Source organism: Melozone crissalis, unplaced genomic scaffold, assembly GCF_028551555.1.
Source record: "Melozone crissalis strain CALT ecotype California unplaced genomic scaffold, PUWL_Pcris_2 ptg000004l_1, whole genome shotgun sequence".
Lineage (NCBI taxonomy): Eukaryota > Metazoa > Chordata > Aves > Passeriformes > Passerellidae > Melozone > Melozone crissalis.
Window position 1 is genome coordinate 11892597 of NW_026535782.1, and position 18271 is coordinate 11910867.

The following is an 18271-nucleotide window of genomic DNA, read 5'->3' on the forward strand; positions in this document are numbered from 1 at the left end:
TCAGGAAAGTTGTTATTTCACAGAAAATCGCAATCTCTTGAATTACTGCAATAACAGAGGATTCTTTTCTGATTGTTAAAAATTGTTTTTGTAAACATCTTCAGATGTAATTCACTAAATCTTGTTCAAATTCTTCCGACAAGTATAGCAGTTTCAGAATACATATAAAACACCCCCCAAAAAGCTATAAAGTCTTAACAAGAGTACTACAATGATTCCTTCTCCAAAACTTTGCTCTGATTTCTGGTCAGAATATGGCTGCAGCTCACATGTTTTTATAAATTTTAAGTACTTATAAACTGGAGCTGACACTTAATTATAAAGTAAGAGGCTATATTGTCTGCTGACTAAACCTCTCACATTAAACTTGGGATCACAGTATTAAGTTAGTAGGTTAGACATCCTCTCTCAAAAAGGAAGATAAAGCTTTGTAGTGTTTATAATAATTTTACAGTGAAGACCTGCCATTAATGGTTACTTTTTTTAACCACACCCTAACCTTAGATAGAAGTTGGTGCTGTTGGAGAATACCTCTGCAGTGAGATTCGTTAAGCTCTGAGGGAGAAAATTGAGGTTCTTTGAGCTCGCCGTAAGTTGCATGATCATCAGCCAGGGCCAAGACTGACATGACTCTTTTCAGCTGTCTCTGTCCATCTGTTTAGATTTTTTGCTCTCTGGGCATAAACTGAGCCTAGAACTCAGTCTGTAGACTGCCCCTGAATCCAGATGGTGAAACTGCTGCTGTAGTAGGGAGAGGCTTGGTTAACTCATTAGCTGAGGGGCTATTGTATTTGAGCTCAAGGACTATACTAATCTCATTTTGGCTGTTAAGGAGGTTTAAAATATTATGTAGTATATGGATGCATGTATTTAGGTATCCTATGTGGCAACCCAGTTGCTGTGCAGTCTGTCTCAAGAAGTGTTTTGTTTAATGTTAGCAGTAGTGGATTCTATATCTTAGTGTACAACAATAATGTCTTCTGGGGTTTTTTTTCAGCGTCTTAATCTAGATAATTATAAAGCAAACTTTTCTACTCTTTTATGGCTTGAAGAGATCAAAGCAGAAATGGATTTAAAAGATTACTACATGAGTGGGGTTACTTTAAAAAGGAATGGGAACTTGTTAGTGCTGGAAGTGCCAGGAGTAGAAGAGGGAAGACCTCGCCTGATTCCAGGTAGAAATGAATGTGAGATAAAGTCAAATGGCATGTTGATCTATGTTTTCACAATGCAAACTGTATTGTTTATTCATTTGTTTAAAGAAGTCTTTCAGATGTTTGAGCACAAACTTATTCATTTAGGCTACAGGGGACTCAAGGACACTATGTTAGTGTCTCAGTCTTACAGTGGCTGCTATCTGAAGCAGCATTGCATGTGTCTGTTCTTACAGATGTTTCAGCACTTTAGGATTTTTCTTTTACAATAATCAGTGAGGCTTTCAGCAAAAATAAACTGTGCAATGTAGTAATAGCTTAAAAAGCAATAAGTGTAGCAAAAAGACTGGGAAAGCAGCTAAAATTAAATTTAGAATTTCAAGTAATATACAAGATAGTGTTTTCAAGAGGTGTTGTCTGATGACATCAATACTAGATACCTTTTATACTATGCAACTACATATGGCATTTCAAAACAGTACTGATGGATGCAGCAACTTTGCTGAAGTTAGCCTCTTCCAAATTCCTAGTTTAAACATGCAGGAGGGAAGGAGAAATTACATGCTGCAGTGAAAACGTTGCTATTACTTGTAACAGTATTTTGCCTTTTAACTTTGTTTTCAATTAGGTGATAAGGTGATACTGAAAAGTCAGGTCTACTCAGATCATATAATAGAGTACATTGCCTATGTCTCTGAGGTAAGCAAAGTGTTTCTCCTCTTGAAAAAACCATGGTCCATGGGTTTTATAGGGGAAGCTTGCAATTCCTGGAATTAGAGACTATTTTAACCTGACTTCTGAGAAGATAGGTTTATTCTATCTATATTTGGAATGGTGATTTTGTATTTTTTTGTATTTTTGATAACTCTGGCTTCCATATTCTTTTGAGGTTATAATCTTTGCCTGCTCTGAAAGCACTTTTAACATAATCTAGATATGTAATTTGTTGTTAGTAGGTAAATCTAGATTTACATTTTGGAGTTGGTGGGGGGTTAAGTACTTTCAGAGGTGCTTTTTTATGTTTAAAGTACTAAATCTTCATCAGTATCCTGACTTTTTTTATCTTTGTAACAGATATGTGAAGATGATGTTACTCTTAAGGTTAATGCTGACTTTGAATGTGCTTACAACTTGGAGCCCATGGATGTGGAATTTGTTCATTGCAGGTGTTTTTATAAGCTTCCAGAAAGCTGTGTTTAATGATTCCTCTAGTAAAATGACTTTTAAAATATGACCATCAGCTGTTTATTTTGGTGGACACAGAGAAATACATAGTTAAGATCTTGCCAAGTTTTTCACTTCTTTTCCTCAACCCACCTTTGCCACCATATTCATGGTTAAAAGACTTTAACTGTACAAGTGTCCAAAGAGTTGTTATCTTAATCATTTCTAGATAGCCACACCAATGCCAGATAGAAAAATGGGGAGGGATGAGGTGGGGTGTTTGGGGGTATTTTTCTTAGGTTTTGGGTGGTTTGGTTTTGTTTTTGTTTTTTTAATGTACTAATATGCCTGCAAGGCTATGCAGGAAGTAAAAGTAGCTGGTGATAATCTCCCATTCTTTTATACTTTTGTTTAATTCATGGGATGTTGTTACCTGTTTGGAGTTATATAATAAATCTTCTCTGTAAATTCAGCCTTGCAAAGAACTTCCTTGAAAGTGTTGAACACCAGGCTATCTTTGTATCACTGAAAAGCCAGAGACTATATGTGTCAATATTTTTCATAGCTAAGCTGTTTATACCTCTGCAACATATTTCTCAGTAGATTCTTTTTTTAAAAAACATACATTTTTATATAAAACCTTTATTTTTATGCACAGTAAAAAGTACCAGGTAACTCCTAGGAGTGTGCTCTCACAGTATATGGAAATGTAAGCTTTTACTTTAATTACAAATCTGTATTCTGGTTCCAGTATTCCTAGCAGGCGATGCCAGTTGGCCATTCAGCAAGCTGTGTACCTGGGTGAAAAAGGTACATTTCATTTGACTGTTAAGCTGTCTAGAGGGGTTTCTTTGTGCAGAGTTCTGTGGATTTTATTGCTTTCACATCAGGCCATACTGGGAAGAATGCATTGTAATTTGTTCTTACAGGAGTTTTCCATGCCTTAGGGGCTTTTTGTTTTGGTTTGGTTTTTAAGAAGAAAAAACAATACTGAATGTGTAGAAGGTTTTGTCAAAATTATTTCATCTGTTGGCCGTCACAGGCAGGAGGATAGGAAGCAAACTTTGTGAACTGTTAGAGCCAACAAGAAATGTAGGAATCATGCATACTGCTATAATGATAGCCAGTGAAATGGCCGTGCTTTGTATTACCTCAGAGTTTATTAAAAACCACTGATTTCCTGTTCCATGGTTGAGTTGAACAATGCATGTGAACTTAACATTATAGCACCTTAGTTCTTATAAACCAATTTTGGCAGCTCAGACTAACCTGATATATCAACAGTAAAATTAATCAGTGAAACATGCAAAGTGTTTGTTTGAAATTTCTCTACTTTCTTTTTCTCCGCTTTATTTAGTGTTATTTCCAGAAAGACTTGTGTTACAATCACCACAAGCTATCAAGACCCAGAATGCTACAGAGTATTGTGCTGTTGATGATGGCCTTAAACAACCTTCACTGCAGGAAAGTAAGGTAACTATTCTGTAAATGTTCCTTAAACTGTTCCTTCATTCAGATGGGTACCAGATACTTACTGTACAGCTATTGCCAGAAGGGACTTGAATAATGGAGTATCAAAGAATCAAAGTTGTATTCTGCTGCATTCTAATGACAGAAGTTTTTGTTTGCTGCCTGGAGATGGGAGATTTTATGACAGCTGATACTATAGAGCTTACCAAATGGAAAGTGCATATTAAAAAAATGTGTGATTGTGGTGGAAATTGTCAGATTTGCCTTAGACTAGTTTTCATAGCTACTGTTGAGTAGATATGTAAGTCCAGTCAATGTGGCAGGAAATAATTTTGTAATAGAAGAAAAATCATCCTTTTCTGAGTAGATTTACCCAGGCTTAGCTGCCACTTATAATATATTAGTAAAATGTAGAAAGGACTTTTGGAGGCTGCCTAATTCTCTTTCCTTTTTGAAGCAAGACTGTCACCAGCACTAAATCAAGTCAGCTTGGGGGCATGTGCCAGCATTTCTCTTTTTTTTGTCTAGAATTTTCTCAGTGTCTGCATAACCTGTACTTCACCACCTTTACACTCAAGATTTTTTCCTAATTCCCTAATTATTTCACCTGGAGTTTGTGCTTTACAACAAGGAGTAATCAATCAATCTGGTTTGGAATCAGTATTTTTAAGATGATGTCCAGAACCTTGCCAACACCACATTCCCTACAAGCAGTTTTCTCCTGTGCTGCCATCTAAAGGGACATGTCCACCAAGGAAGATGCATGTATCTTTCAAAGTGGTCTGGAATTTGACTGCTGTTGTGGAAGCAAACAAGTTATGTAATTGTGGCTTCAGAATCCTCATCTGAGCCTGCAGAGTATTTATGAAATAAATGTCTAATGTTAACAGAGCCAAAGTATTGGAAATCTTAAACTTAACATGGAAATTCCTGGCACCTTCTCCTACTATTCTTACCTTTCTGTCTTAACAGTAGGTATTCTATTTAATGGGAAAAAATTAAAGCTTAGCAACTTCAAAAGTATCAGGGAAGATAGTTGCCTGTCTTCATAAGGTTATAATCTTATGTTAAATCTTCACTTTCTCTTTGCAGGTCAGAAAAAAGCAGAACAAACAGACAAAAGGTATGACATCAAGGGAGGTGAACATAACAGAGGTGATGAGAGTAACTCTGCAAAAAAGCCAACTTGGTATATTTTCTGTGCTTAAATAATAAGTATCACATCAGTAAATCAGGCTCTGCCTTTAAAGACAAATTCTAGAAATACTAGCAGGAAGTTTCTATGGAGGCTGTTGGTGCATGACTTAAGCATCTCTAATTCACAGAATCTAGAATGATTTGGGTTGGAAAGGACCTTAAAGATCATTGAGTTCCAACCTCTCTGCCACGGTCAAGAGCAGCTCCCACTAGACTGAGTTGCCCAGAGTTCACCCAGGCTGGCTTTGAACACTTTACTTTGGGGGAAGGGGGAGCAAGCATCTGATGATATATTTTGTAATAAATAAATAGTTGTTTCCCAGTCATTTACTCATGACTTTTGGATCATATTCAGAGTTTTCAATTTGTTATTGGGATGCTGTTTCTCATCTTTGGAAAAGCTTTGCTAAAGATGCTAAAACTTTTTCAAGTATCCCAGATTATTCCTATGCTTTTTTTTTGAAAGTATGACTTTAAATATCATTTTAGTGAAATGCCTGAGAGGAGAGTGATCATGCCATTTTTTATCAAAAGTATTTTTAAGAATTTCTGAGAAATTACCTAGAATGCACTTCTGTCCAAAGGTTAATAAGATTCTACTGCAGAAAGCTAAAGTTAAACTAATTCAGACAGGATTAAGAAAAAAAATTCCAGCAGTTGTAGCAGAGGGCTGATCATGTAATACTGGTACCATTCTCAAAGTGCCAGTTACTGGAAGCTTCTCAAGTTTTGCTGTTCTAGGACAAGAAAGTGAACTTGATTCTAAAATTACTGAACAGATTTTTTATTGATTGTTTGGTTATGTAATCAGGGTCCTTTTCTGCTTTTCAATAAAGAGCCAGTACACTTTAGAAATATGAATGGCTTATTTTCTACTTGGTATTCAATGAAAATGGAATTTTAGAGAAATTCATTGGTTGTTACCACAAAAGGAAAACAAAAAATGTGCAGAAGCATATTGTGAATTGGAATTGTTTTAATCTACTTACATTAAAAATATATGTGAGGTTCTGAGATATGCTTGTCTCGATTACAGCTGGTGAAACTGCTGCACTGAAACAGAGAGATGGTGAATTTTTCAACCCTGTGCTGAATGTGCAACAGAAACTGGCAGTGAAAAGGATACTGAGTGGTGAATGTCGCCCAACACCTTATCTTCTCTTTGGACCACCAGGAACTGGAAAAACAGTCACAGTAATTGAAGCTATTTTACAGGTAGTAGTAAATAACAAATCAGTCATCTCTAGTCTTTTCCATGTTGGAACATTTATAGTATTTCTGTAAGTGCCAGCATATTTTTTTCCAAAGGTATTTTTCAAAATACTCTTTTAAAATAATTTTCTATAGCTCCATAAAAGGAGGAAAATCCATCTTCATATGGATTTAACAAAATTTTGAATGGCTTATTTTCAAGCCTTTTTGTCTTTAAAACTTCAGTGAACAGTATTTACCTTGTGATTCCAGTAGTGCATAATGTATTCATGAAGCACAGTGTACATTAATGTGATAATCATTAATTAGTTCTGTTATGGGTACACTCAGTTTGAGACTACTTAGTCATGACTATTGGCAGGAGCGTTACTGAGCTGCAAAAGAATGAATGGAAATCACACATGTGCAGAACTCCTCTGGGTTCTGTATTCAGTGAAATAAAATGGGAACGTTTCCACTACTGCTGCTTCTTCAATAATCTTTTTTTTAATATCTTCTTTAATGTAGATACACTTTACTCTGCCAGACAGTCGGATTTTGGTGTGTGCACCATCAAATGCTGCAACAGATCTGATTTGCTTGAGACTGCATCAAAGCAATCTCTTAAAACCAGGAACTATGGTTCGAGTTAATGCTGCCTTCAGGTCAGCAGAGGTAAATATTAGAGATGCCTGCCACTTAAGGTTTCCATTTAAATATTTTTACCTTAAAACACTGATTTAGTATTTTAACTCTCAGTGGCTATGAGGCTGCTTAGGTTTGCTTAGCATCCAGAGTATTACATTTCTTCAGCTTTTCCAGAAGATTAACTGGAAAGTTGATCATAATCCTTAATTTGATTGTATGAGCATAAGATCTTCACTTTTTTCTTGCTATGCATTACTCTACCAACAGCAAATAGGCATTGGTGGGGATTTTTGGTTTCATTTAGGTTTTTTTTGTTATCAGTCCAGGTTAAGACTGCTTGCACACAAAGTAAGCAAGTAGGATTGTGATCTCTATGCAGGACACACACCTTGTGGGTTCATTTCATATAGATACATATATATTTATACATATGTATATGAATTTACATATAAATGTGTATATATAAAGATATACATTTGTATGTATATACATATGTGTGTGTATATGTATATATGCACATATATGTTTGTGTATATATAGATGAGTACATAAAATAGCCAAAAGTTCCATTTTGATCCTTACAATAAAGCACAGATGTCTTGCATATGTACTGTTTTCTTATGAAAATTAAATTATTCATTTTGGTGTATGAATGGGTGTTAGTCTATGTGTTTTGCTTAGCTTTTAAAATAGTTTTCAGAGAGCTTTTCTATTCACATTTAAAATTTCTGGTTTAGGCTGGCAAGTTGTTTTACCTTTTTATTCAGTTTTTTTACAAGTTTTTTTTACTTTTTTTTTTCTGCAGCAAATTGATGACATGGTGAAACCTTACTGCAAAGATGGTGATGATATTCAGAAGGCATTGTGGTCCAGGATTGTAATTACAACATGCAGCAGTGCAGGATTGTTTTATCAAACAGATACACGGTACAGTACCATAGATAGCAGTATCACTGAAGTGGCTGAATGACACAAACCCCAGAGCTTTTACAGACTGTCTCACCTGTAACTTGGGCTGTTTCAATAGTTTATTGTATGAACCTGTATTGTGTTAGAGAGCAAAGCACTTGGTTTTAGTAATGTTTAAGCAGAAACTTTACTCATGGTAAATTTAAGAATTATCTTGAGAAATGTTTAAGATTTTTGAAACAATAATGTCTCCTCTGCCCTCTGTGGGAATTACATTGCTCTTGACAATCACTTTGGCTCAAAATGATTGCCACACTAAAAATTACCATGTATTTGGTTTTTATCAAGTCCCCTTTAATAACTGTAAACAACTGTCATATCCAGTTCTTTTAACCAAGGTTGTCTCTGACTTGGATTTTAATTTTGGAAAAGGACAGTCTAAAGCTTTCCTATCTCAAGTTGTTTGGCAGAAACAAAGCTTGGGGATTGTTTTTGCTGTACCAAGTGCCTTGTTTTAATTCAATATCTTAGGAATACTGAGAATAAGGGAAGCTTTTCTAACTATCTTAACGTTGCTACAATGCTTTAATTAAAGGTTGTGTATATCAGAGTATGTAAGTGAAATCAAAGAAGATAAATGAAAGTTAGGGGATTGTTTTTTCTGTATTTCCTTCTGGAAATACCCATCTTTGCTCTGTGTCTTTGGGTTGCCTGGCACACTTGACAAGGATGTTAACACAATTTCTGAGGTCAACCACAGGGTGGCAGAATGAACTAACCTGAAAACAGCCCTGTTTCAGGTTAATGTTACTTAATTATAGGCTTGGACATTTCACTCATGTGATTCTGGATGAGGCAGGTCAAGCAAGTGAACCCGAGAGTCTCATTCCTATTGGGTTGATTTCAGAAGCTGATGGACAGGTAATTCTCTTAACATCATTTACTGAAAGGGAAAAAGCTTGTTTATTATTTTCATATTTTGTGGATTATGTAGAGTGCAAGCAGCCATTTTCTGGTAATGAGTTTTTTAATAGAGATTATTCATGCATAATATCAATTCTCAACACTTAAGCAAGTTTCTTTACCTCTAGAGCAAATCTGTGCTGGGAGGACTGGGTCTGTGTGGGAGATACCACAATAAAGGATGTGTTCTGTTCTTTGCAAACAAATGTTTGAAGGAAAGCAGAATACTTGATATGAATTGATCTTTGAATTCTGAAACATGTATGTCATTTTAAAATGAAGTTTCAGTAACAATTATTTTAATCTAAAATGGATGTTTTTAAATTTCATATACAGATAATTCTCGTTGGAGATCCGAAGCAGTTAGGGCCAGTAATAAAATCTAAACTTGCACAGTCTTTTGGATTAAGTATGTCCTTGCTAGAAAGACTGTCATCAAGAGAGCTGTATCTCAGAGATGAGGATGCTTTTGGGGCCTGTGGAGCATACAATCCTTTGTTGGTGAGTTAAGCCTTCCATCAGTCTTTTTCAACTCAATCAAAAAAGGAGAACTTGTGGTTTCGTGCCACCATTTTGCTCCCTGATGCTTAATGATAAGTCTAGCTTGAGCATGAATTCTGTAGAAAAGTTTGATTAGTTTGCATATGTAGTCTGAATAGTAAAGATGCTGACTCTCCCATCATGTAAAACTTTTCTTTGCAGAGATCCTCTATTCTTAAGTATCATAAGTCAAATATGGTGCACAAATAACAGTTGTAAATAATAGCTTAAAATTCTCTTTCACATTCATAGTCCAGGTTTACCATTACTTCATTTTCCACAGATGAAAAAGTACAATTTCTGCTTTTAACATAAAAAGACAAACTGAGTATCTTCTTTGAAGATTAATTTTGCAAACATCATGTTTCACAAAGGAAAGAAGAGAAATTGTTCTTATTTCTGTATCATGTCTTCATTTGAAGGTTAGCTTCCCCAGATTTCTGTATGGGCAAGTACCTAAAATCTATGTTAAGTGGCAGAGGTAGCATAGCATTTAAACAATTCCAGATGTTTGAGCTGCTTTAATTACTGTCTGAATCCCAAATATAGGGCTGATGTTAAGCTTCCTAAGGTGCCTTCCTATTCTCATGATAACATACTTCAAAGGACTAAACTGAGAGCAAAAGATGACTAAATGACCATGGATGTAGAGAAGGGAGGAAATCTGATTTAAGGGTGAAAGTGAGGGTGTTTGGACCTAGGCTTTAGGTCAGGTTTGGCCTGCTGAAAAACCTCTCACAATTCCTCCTAAAAGCTGTTAGGGCAAACTCTGGTTGTTGTGTTCCTTACGTGGTGCTTGAGGAGAATTGGCATAGTGAGAGATCAGGAAATGGTGGAGCTTTAAGGATAGGTTTTGACTGGAATGTCCTATGTTATCCCTTTCACAGGACTGGGGTTTTTTGAGCTGGTCATTACTTTCTGGAATGCTTTCTTAAGATTATTTTTTCATTTAAAGACAAATACCTTTTAGATGTTTTAAGGCCAGCTTCTGTCAGCTGTTCCAATGCTCCCTGTTTGCCTGTCAAGACTTCTTCAAAAAAAGACATTGTATCCATTGAAATCCCATGGAAATAATCTGACTCTTAAAAAAGGAGAATGTGTCTATACATCAAATGTTTCAAGAAACTGGAGAATGTCCCATTTGTCTGTCATGTACATTCAAATCTCTTTGTTTCCCCTTTGGAAGGGAGGGAGATGGTCCTTCAAAAAACTGCTTTGGTGTACTTCTTACTTACAGAAAACCACAACTGCAGTTTTTGCCTTGAATACAGTTCTTTGGCAGCCTTAGAAATGCTAAATACTAGTGGATGGTAAGGTAGTAGCTGTGTTCTGAGAAGTCTGATGAATAAATTACCTGTTTCAGTTACAGATTTTGGATTTTGTCTTTGCAGATCACTAAACTCACAAAGAACTACAGGTCACATTCTGCATTGCTTGCCTTGCCATCTAAATTGTTTTATCATAAGGAGCTAGAAGTTTGTGCAGATACCTCAGTAGTGACTTCTTTCTTGAATTGGGAGAAATTGCCCAGGAAGGGATTTCCATTAATTTTTCATGGAATAAGGGTATGTGAAATGTTCATACAGTGAACTAAATGTATAGGCTTGCTAGCAGCTTGCTGATTTCTTTAGAATAAATTCTAGAAAGGATACGAAAAAAGCTTAATATGCCTTTCACAGGTAATGTGACTTCCTGACCATCCGGTTTTAAAAACAAATACTTAAGTCACATATTTAGTAGGAACTTGAACAGCTGCCTCTTGAAGTGCACTGTGGAGACATTGTCATAGAAGTTTAAATTCATAGCAGATGACCAGACTGATGTTACCATCAGCTGCTCTAGATTGCTTTTGATGAGAGTTTCCTACATTCAGATGGTTACAAGCCTCTAAAACTAAAGGATCATTAGAGCTTAACTTGGCAGGGGAAAAAGTAGTACCTTGAGAAAAAAAAATTCTTGAATCTTCCAAGAAGTTAGTAAGAAGTGGTAATATTTGCTGCTTAGAGAGGCTTGGTTTAGAACTCTTCCACCTTGAAAAAAGCAAGATGTCAGCTTATTAACATGTTATTCTGAGTTGAGATATAACTCCTTTGTTGCATACTTAAAATACTTTTGTTATATTGCTTATATTTATAAATGTATAAAAATATATATAAAATGTCAGGTAATACTTGTTCTCTCGAAAAGGTGTATAGAGAGGGAGAGAAATTATATATAATATTCCATCACTTTTTTTGCATTCAGGAGGTATAAGAATAATGTGTTGATAAGTACATAGTCATTTCTGCACCTGATCTCCATCATCTCATTTCCTTTCCCCCAACACAGGGCAGTGAAACCCGTGAAGGTCGCAGTCCTTCGTGGTTCAATCCAGCTGAGGCAGTCCAAGTAATGACGTACTGTTGCCAGCTGGCCAGAAGTGAATACTCTGCAGTGCCAGTGACAGACATTGGAGTGATTGCACCATACCGGAAACAGGTACAGTGTTCAACAGGCCTGATGTCTTCAGAGCCTCAGAGTTGCTGTATTCTCTGTTCTCAGCCTGTTGTCTCTGCCTGGTTAGGCATAGAATGGCCTTGGGACAACCCGCGCTCCAAAGGACGAGTGCACTCTTCAGATTTTTCGGTCTTCAATATTGTGTATTATTTCTTATCTACAAAGTTGTCTCCCAGCCTGACAGAGGTCTGACCAGCAAGACAGCCATGGACACACTGACCTCCCACTGGGCGATCGTCTATTTTTATACTAAAAACTACATATAAGATATTTACCTTTACCTTCCAATACCTTTTACCCTTATTAACAAGTGCACATTTAATGTGAACCAATCTTAAAGTGCCAGCATCACCACCAAAGATGGATGACAAGAAGAAGAGAAGAAGGACAAGGCACGCCCTAATTCCTCCATCTTGTCTCCTAAAAACCCCCCTGTACCAAAATCCCAAAACTTGTATTTTCACCCTGTGAATAATTAATTCCTTCACCACTTATCCCCAAGTGATCCTCTTGTCCTCATACAGGTGGCACATCCCGTGCAGGGTCAAAATCCAACCACCAAGCACTTCTGGCAACATTCCAGGATTTCCGAGCCCCCCGAGGGTTGTCTCGGTAACTCTGGACATCAGGAGTGATGTGCTGAGTTCCCGCACTGTATTTCATCCCATGTATTTATATATATTTATATCTCATCCCATATAGATTCGCCCTCCTGTGTTTCTTAAAGCAGGGGGGCGAATCTTAAAATTCCAGTGTGGTGTATCCTGATACACAGTGTATTATCAATCATTGCAATGATGCCATTGAAGTCTAAAATAATGACAGCAACAGTGGCATTCTACTGCGTTTTCAGTTTTAAAAATCAAGCAGTTTTTCAGTTTTAAAAATCAAGCAATTAAGGAGACCAATTTGGAAACAAAAGCAGATTTTTCAGTTGTTGGAAGTAATGAGTGCAAGTTAAGAATTCATTATCCAACAGCTGGAACAGCAGTCTGATTCTGTCACTCTCTGCACTGAAGACTGAATCAAAAGGGAATTATTATGAAGTAGATGGCATGACACCTTGTTGTGGTCTTGAGGAGACCAGAGGAAACAATTATTGTGACTTCTTAGCTGTCCTATAGTCAGACTTGAAGTTTGTAATGCTATTTAAACCTCTCGAGAATGTTAAGCGTGAACTTCAAGTGCTGTGTTTTATTTTTAAAAGTATTTATATTCAGTTGTGTTAAGTATGTGATATTTACTTTCATTTTAAAAATAAACTTAATCCCCTTTCACTTCCAGAGGAGATTTTGGCCAGTGCACATAATTCTTCTTGGTTTTCACATCTCAGTATTCATAACCTTGCACATGTGGCTTGGGGAAAACACTGCGGTGTATGAAAAAGACCAAGCCCTTGTGAAGAAATCTCACTTGCAAATTAAAGCTTTGCTTTTATTGATCCAGCTGGTCAGGTGCATGCACCTGCCTGTGTTTACAGTTATTTGTTTTTTCAAATATTCATAAGTATTCATACCGTTGATGTGAATTTCTTACGCTCCATAAACAATGATTTCATATTATTTAATGCGCCTTTGTCCTTCATCTGCCTATAATACAAGGCATATGATAGTAATGTCCACATTAAAAAAGTCATTTTGTATTGCAGGAACACTGATTAGAAAGTAGTCTTTGACTGCAATCTTCAGCTTAGTCAGGCAGGATTTCTTCTTAAATCTTTTGGAGTACTTCAGTTATAATCTCTGAACAACTTTTAGCAGATGGCAGTGCAGTAATCCCATATGTACCAGGATCCCAGTGCCTGAGACTCCTTGTTCTCTCTCTCTTTTGGTGGGTACTTAAGATCATACCTCACTTCTGCCTGTCACTCTGCATGATGCTCCTGGCAAGCAAAGGTGGAATCTTTGTGGTCATCTTCTTGAAGGGCTAATGGAAGCTGCTTGTCCTTGGATCTGTCGTATGCATCATTTTGGATATGATGCACACTGGAAAAAGAGGGTTTAAGGATCTGAGTTATCTTTAAAATCTGGACTACTAAAAATCTTGCCTTCTATTCAGTTTATGGTAGAGAGTACTGCTTTACCTAAGTTGTGTATTAGCTGTGATACTTTCTTGTAAGAAAAGTTACTATTTTATTTGAAAATCTTATTAGTGAATGATTGCAAAGCTTGGTGTATGTGGTATGGTTTTGGTTTTAAAGCAGTTCATTCAAATGTAACACTAAATTCCCTCAACCACATTTTTTTTTCTTGATAGGTGGAAAAAATTAGATTTCTTCTCAGAAGTATTGATTTGGAAGACATAAAGGTTGGCACAGTAGAAGAGTTTCAAGGGCAGGAGTACATGGTTATCATCTTATCAACAGTGCGTAAATTTACTGTGGTACTATTGAGAATTTTTATGTGTCTAATTCTCTGTGTTTCATTTTTGATATAGGCCTTTAAAAATTTAGAAGCTATATTTTTGTCAGTCTATCACAGTATTTGGTAGCAGAGCTTATTAAGTGCATGCTTGTTTAGTTACTCTTCTCTTTAAAATATGGATTGTTAAAAATCTGTTGCTTTCTGTTTAAATTATGGTAGTAGTACTTCATACTTGCAGCTTGGAGGAAGAGTCCAGGATTTTCTCACTTTTTTTTTTTCCTTCCTGAGGGCAGTGGTATTGTACTTAGTTTCACAAGTGGTATGATGATCATCATCATACCATAGCTTTTCAGTCCACTATTAGAACTCCCTTAAAGTATTTCTAGGTATGTACTACACTCTTATTTATAAGACCTCATTATTTAGGTAATGAAAATTTTCTTTTTTCAAAGATAGGTTCAAGTATGGATGAAAAATGGGTAAAAAAATAATGAGTAATAGTTTTAGCACACTACTTGCTTTGGCTGTTTTTCCTATGCTAAGACAAAGCACACTGATGAGGCTACTGAAGAAGGCATACTGAAAGACACATTGTGAATCGTCATTCAGCTGAGTGGATTTTTGCAGTAAGGAAAAATTATGTTAAAGTTACACTGTGGTATGTTGTATTCTCATCATTTTATTTCTAAAACTATCCTTAATTTTAGGTGCGATCTCAGAAAATGGTAATTGATGATGAAAAACACTCTCTGGGCTTTCTCTGTAACCCAAAGAGATTTAACGTAGCAATTACTCGAGCAAAAGCTTTGCTGATTGTCGTGGGAAATCCTCACATTCTTGTGAAAGTAAGTTTTGAGTTTATATCTTTGAATTGCATATGTTATTTGCCACAGAAGTTGTATGATTTTGTGGTTAATCTGATGTGAGGAAGCATCAGAACATGTTAGGAACTTGTACATTGTCCTCAGTCTGCATTTGGGAATATCTGATCTCCGTGTGTTCAGTACGAACAGACAGTTCAGGCACACACACAGTAGATTTCCAAGTACAAGGGAAACCCTGCTCTGTGCATACAGACTCCTAGCTCCTTTTTGTCTCCAGCCTGGAGGCTCTGACCTCCTCTCAAGTTCTCCAGCAGCATGCAAGTCCATTAAGCATGTCCTGAATGACCTCACACAGTTAGGTTCTTCACAAAATGTAGTTGCATCACTTTAAGTGGAGGGTGGCAGAAGTGATTGTTCCCAATTAATGCAACAAGTGCCAGGGAGGAGGACTCCTTTTGGACTCATGCATGGTCCTTCCACAGGAATAAGTTCAGCTTGTCTTAATATCTCATTTTATGTCTGACAAACAACAAGGGAAACAGTGTTCCAGAAATGGTCTGAATGAAAATTTAATTCCCCCACACCTAACATGTAACTATGTAAGTGAGAGCAGCTGTAGGTACCTTCCTCACATATTGCACCATACTTGCACCATTTGTAGAGTTCTGTTTCTGGAAGAGATCCTATTAAATCTCTTACATTCATGTGCCATGTTAATTTGTTTGCAAATTCACTTTACAGAGCACCATGATTACAATTATATATTAATTTTCTCTTGTAGGATCCCTGTTTTTGTGCACTGTTAGAATACAGTTTAATGAACAAAGTTTATATAGGTTGTGACCTGCCCACAGAGCTGGATCACCTGCACAAGTAAGTGTCTGGTCTTCAGTTTAACCTTGCCAGATATTGATCAGTTTTCAGTATTTTTAGAGCTGGTGTCATTTGGAAGATTGATCAGTACAACAGCCTGGGTTACCATAGTAGGATTGGATTTTGCATTCCTAAGTAAACATTATGTAAACATAATGGTGTAATGTAACCCTGTTTTCTCCCATCCCATAAAAAAGTCTGAGCATTAATTATTAAATACAAGCTGTTGTTGACTTTGGTATTTTATGTATCCCCAAATGATAATGGCTTATTTGATCATCATTAAGGTGGAGGGTACAGCAGAAGTATTTAAGGGGATTTCTCTGTAGTTAAAAACAAAGTGCTTGAAATTTTAAATATGTTCCATCTGATAACATGTAATGAATACAGTGTTCAATGGGTATTATAGGGTTCAATGATTATATATAATCATCCTAGATTATACTATATTTTTTAATCAAAACTGTTGTTTATGGGAAAAGTAAGCAAGATTTTTATGTTACTCTCTTTAATTGGCAGGTGTGACTAGTTTTTTGGTATTCAAGATGCATTCAAGAGTTTGGTATTCATCTGTTTTGAAACTAAAAGCACTTATAAGAAATTTAGTCCTGAGCAGATCAAGCACTTTTTGTTCTCAGGGAGAGGCACATGTTCTGAAATGGATAGAAGTTTCTGCAAACAAGATTTTTTTTTTTCTTTTAAGAAGTGAAAAAATTGAAATTAATAGTGTAAAGTAGTAGTGGCACCTTATTAGCTTTTCCGTTTAAAGTGTGTATTAATGTGCCTCTACAAAGAACAGTATGCCTGAATCCTCCAGACTTCAGGAGAAAAGTATTGAAGGACTCCTACATCAGCTTTCCCATATTCCATAATTGTTTCAGCTTCTCAGTTTTCTCAGCCTTGTGTAGTGCCACCTAAAACTGGACTGTCCCAAGAACATAAATATGTGTCATTGTTGTGGGAGCATTACAGTAATATATGTTTGATGTGAACTGGAATGATACATTAAATATTTCCACTCAACTGATACTGAGTACCTTAAGCCAAAACCCTACTTCCAGATTTTAAGGCCTTTGTATATACAGCTGAGATCACACAGGGTGTTCTTGCTTTCCACTGCAGTTTAGCCATCTGCTGTGGTGCATGTCAGAGCAGTGCCTTAAGGGGTGGGTTAAAGAAAAAAAGAAAATTAAAACTGTTTTGCCTTCCTGTAAATGTGCTATAGAATAAAGTATTGTGTTTATTTTGGCAAAATTAAAACAAAACTACAGATCAGCAGTATTTCTGCTCTTGGCTTAATTTGGCACTGTGCTTTCCCATTAAACAGTATTTTTGTCTCTTCCTTGTCCTTTCCTTGGTGGTTAAGTCTTGCCAGGCAGCACTTCAGGAGTAGCACGACAATTAGACACTGTGTTTAAAAATTGCCAGTACAGCAAGATGGCTTTCTGTATCAAACAGGAGTGTGTTAGATAGGAGTATAGGCTACAGAGAAACAAAGGAAGCAGGGGAAAAAGATGGGAAGCTTCTGTTTGCCTTGTTTACAGTCCTTTCATGTCACTTGCATTCCTGGTATGAACTGTGCTTCTTTCCCTTGCAATGCACAATGTGCAGCTACTGTAATTTACCTGCACTCTTCTTAAGGAAAGGTGGTGGTATTGAATCTGCACATGGGTGCTAAAGGTGCTCTTGTAGCTGGTGGCTGAGGGAGCTGGGTGGTGCTTTGTGGCTTCTCAGTTCTTTCATAAAACCACACAGGTGATAATGCAAAGGGAGGTCCATGAGACATTCCCTGTGTGCTTGGGCATGTCTTTATTAGCACAGTAAAGCTAGAGCCCCCAAGATGATTTTGCTTCAATAAAAGTTGGGTATTTGGTGCTATTTTGTGAACAGAGAGAGCTCTCTATTAATGTGCCTTTTAGTGCAGTGATGCTTAGTGGAAGTGTGAGTTTTCATAAGAGATCCATGTATTCCTAACAATATGGCACTTCCCCATCCCTGGAAGTGTCCAAGGCCGGGCTGGATGGAGCTCTGAGCAAGCTGGTCTAGTGGAAGGTGTTCCTGTCCACAGAAGGGGGCATAGAACTAGATGATCTTTAAGGTCCCTTCCCACTCAAGCTATCCAATAATTCTGTGAGGCTCTGTCTGTCAAACAACAAAACATGTCCCTGTATGACTGTGGGAAATGAAATCTGTATTGTCTCACTCTTCACATGAGACTAAAAAAAATAGAATGAAAGTTTTATAAAACATCTCTCATTTGCCCCATCTCTGGATCAGAAAAGGGTTTAATCTGATAAATGAGTACCAGAGAGATGATGCCAGTCACTGACAGCTTGGAAAGTGATGGCTGTCACAATATATGTGTGTGTTTAGCTGCCAAAAGAGCAGTGAAGCTGCTCTAAGGGGAAAGGGGACACAGTGTTGTGCCTCAGAGTGAGACTTTTTAACCAACAGCATACCTTGTTGACACAAAGACAAA

At 36.8% G+C, this 18271-nt stretch overlaps 1 protein-coding gene across 1 annotated transcript in view; it reads left to right on the forward strand.

Annotated features, from left to right (window-relative positions):
- The window catches only part of MOV10L1 (Mov10 like RISC complex RNA helicase 1), a 30827-nt gene extending 13841 nt beyond the window's left edge, over nucleotides 1-16986 (forward strand). Inside the window, exons 13-29 of the mRNA XM_054274492.1 lie at nucleotides 998-1175; nucleotides 1783-1853; nucleotides 2229-2320; nucleotides 3070-3230; nucleotides 3676-3791; nucleotides 4881-4911; nucleotides 6022-6200; nucleotides 6705-6851; nucleotides 7630-7751; nucleotides 8555-8654; nucleotides 9033-9197; nucleotides 10628-10801; nucleotides 11565-11714; nucleotides 13989-14096; nucleotides 14803-14940; nucleotides 15701-15792; nucleotides 16312-16986. Coding sequence (XP_054130467.1) covers nucleotides 998-1175; nucleotides 1783-1853; nucleotides 2229-2320; nucleotides 3070-3230; nucleotides 3676-3791; nucleotides 4881-4911; nucleotides 6022-6200; nucleotides 6705-6851; nucleotides 7630-7751; nucleotides 8555-8654; nucleotides 9033-9197; nucleotides 10628-10801; nucleotides 11565-11714; nucleotides 13989-14096; nucleotides 14803-14940; nucleotides 15701-15792; nucleotides 16312-16321 — 2034 coding nt within the window. The 3' untranslated portion in view covers nucleotides 16322-16986. The remainder of the gene's footprint in view (nucleotides 1-997; nucleotides 1176-1782; nucleotides 1854-2228; nucleotides 2321-3069; nucleotides 3231-3675; nucleotides 3792-4880; nucleotides 4912-6021; nucleotides 6201-6704; nucleotides 6852-7629; nucleotides 7752-8554; nucleotides 8655-9032; nucleotides 9198-10627; nucleotides 10802-11564; nucleotides 11715-13988; nucleotides 14097-14802; nucleotides 14941-15700; nucleotides 15793-16311) is intronic.
- Nucleotides 16987-18271: the final 1285 nt, after the last annotated feature.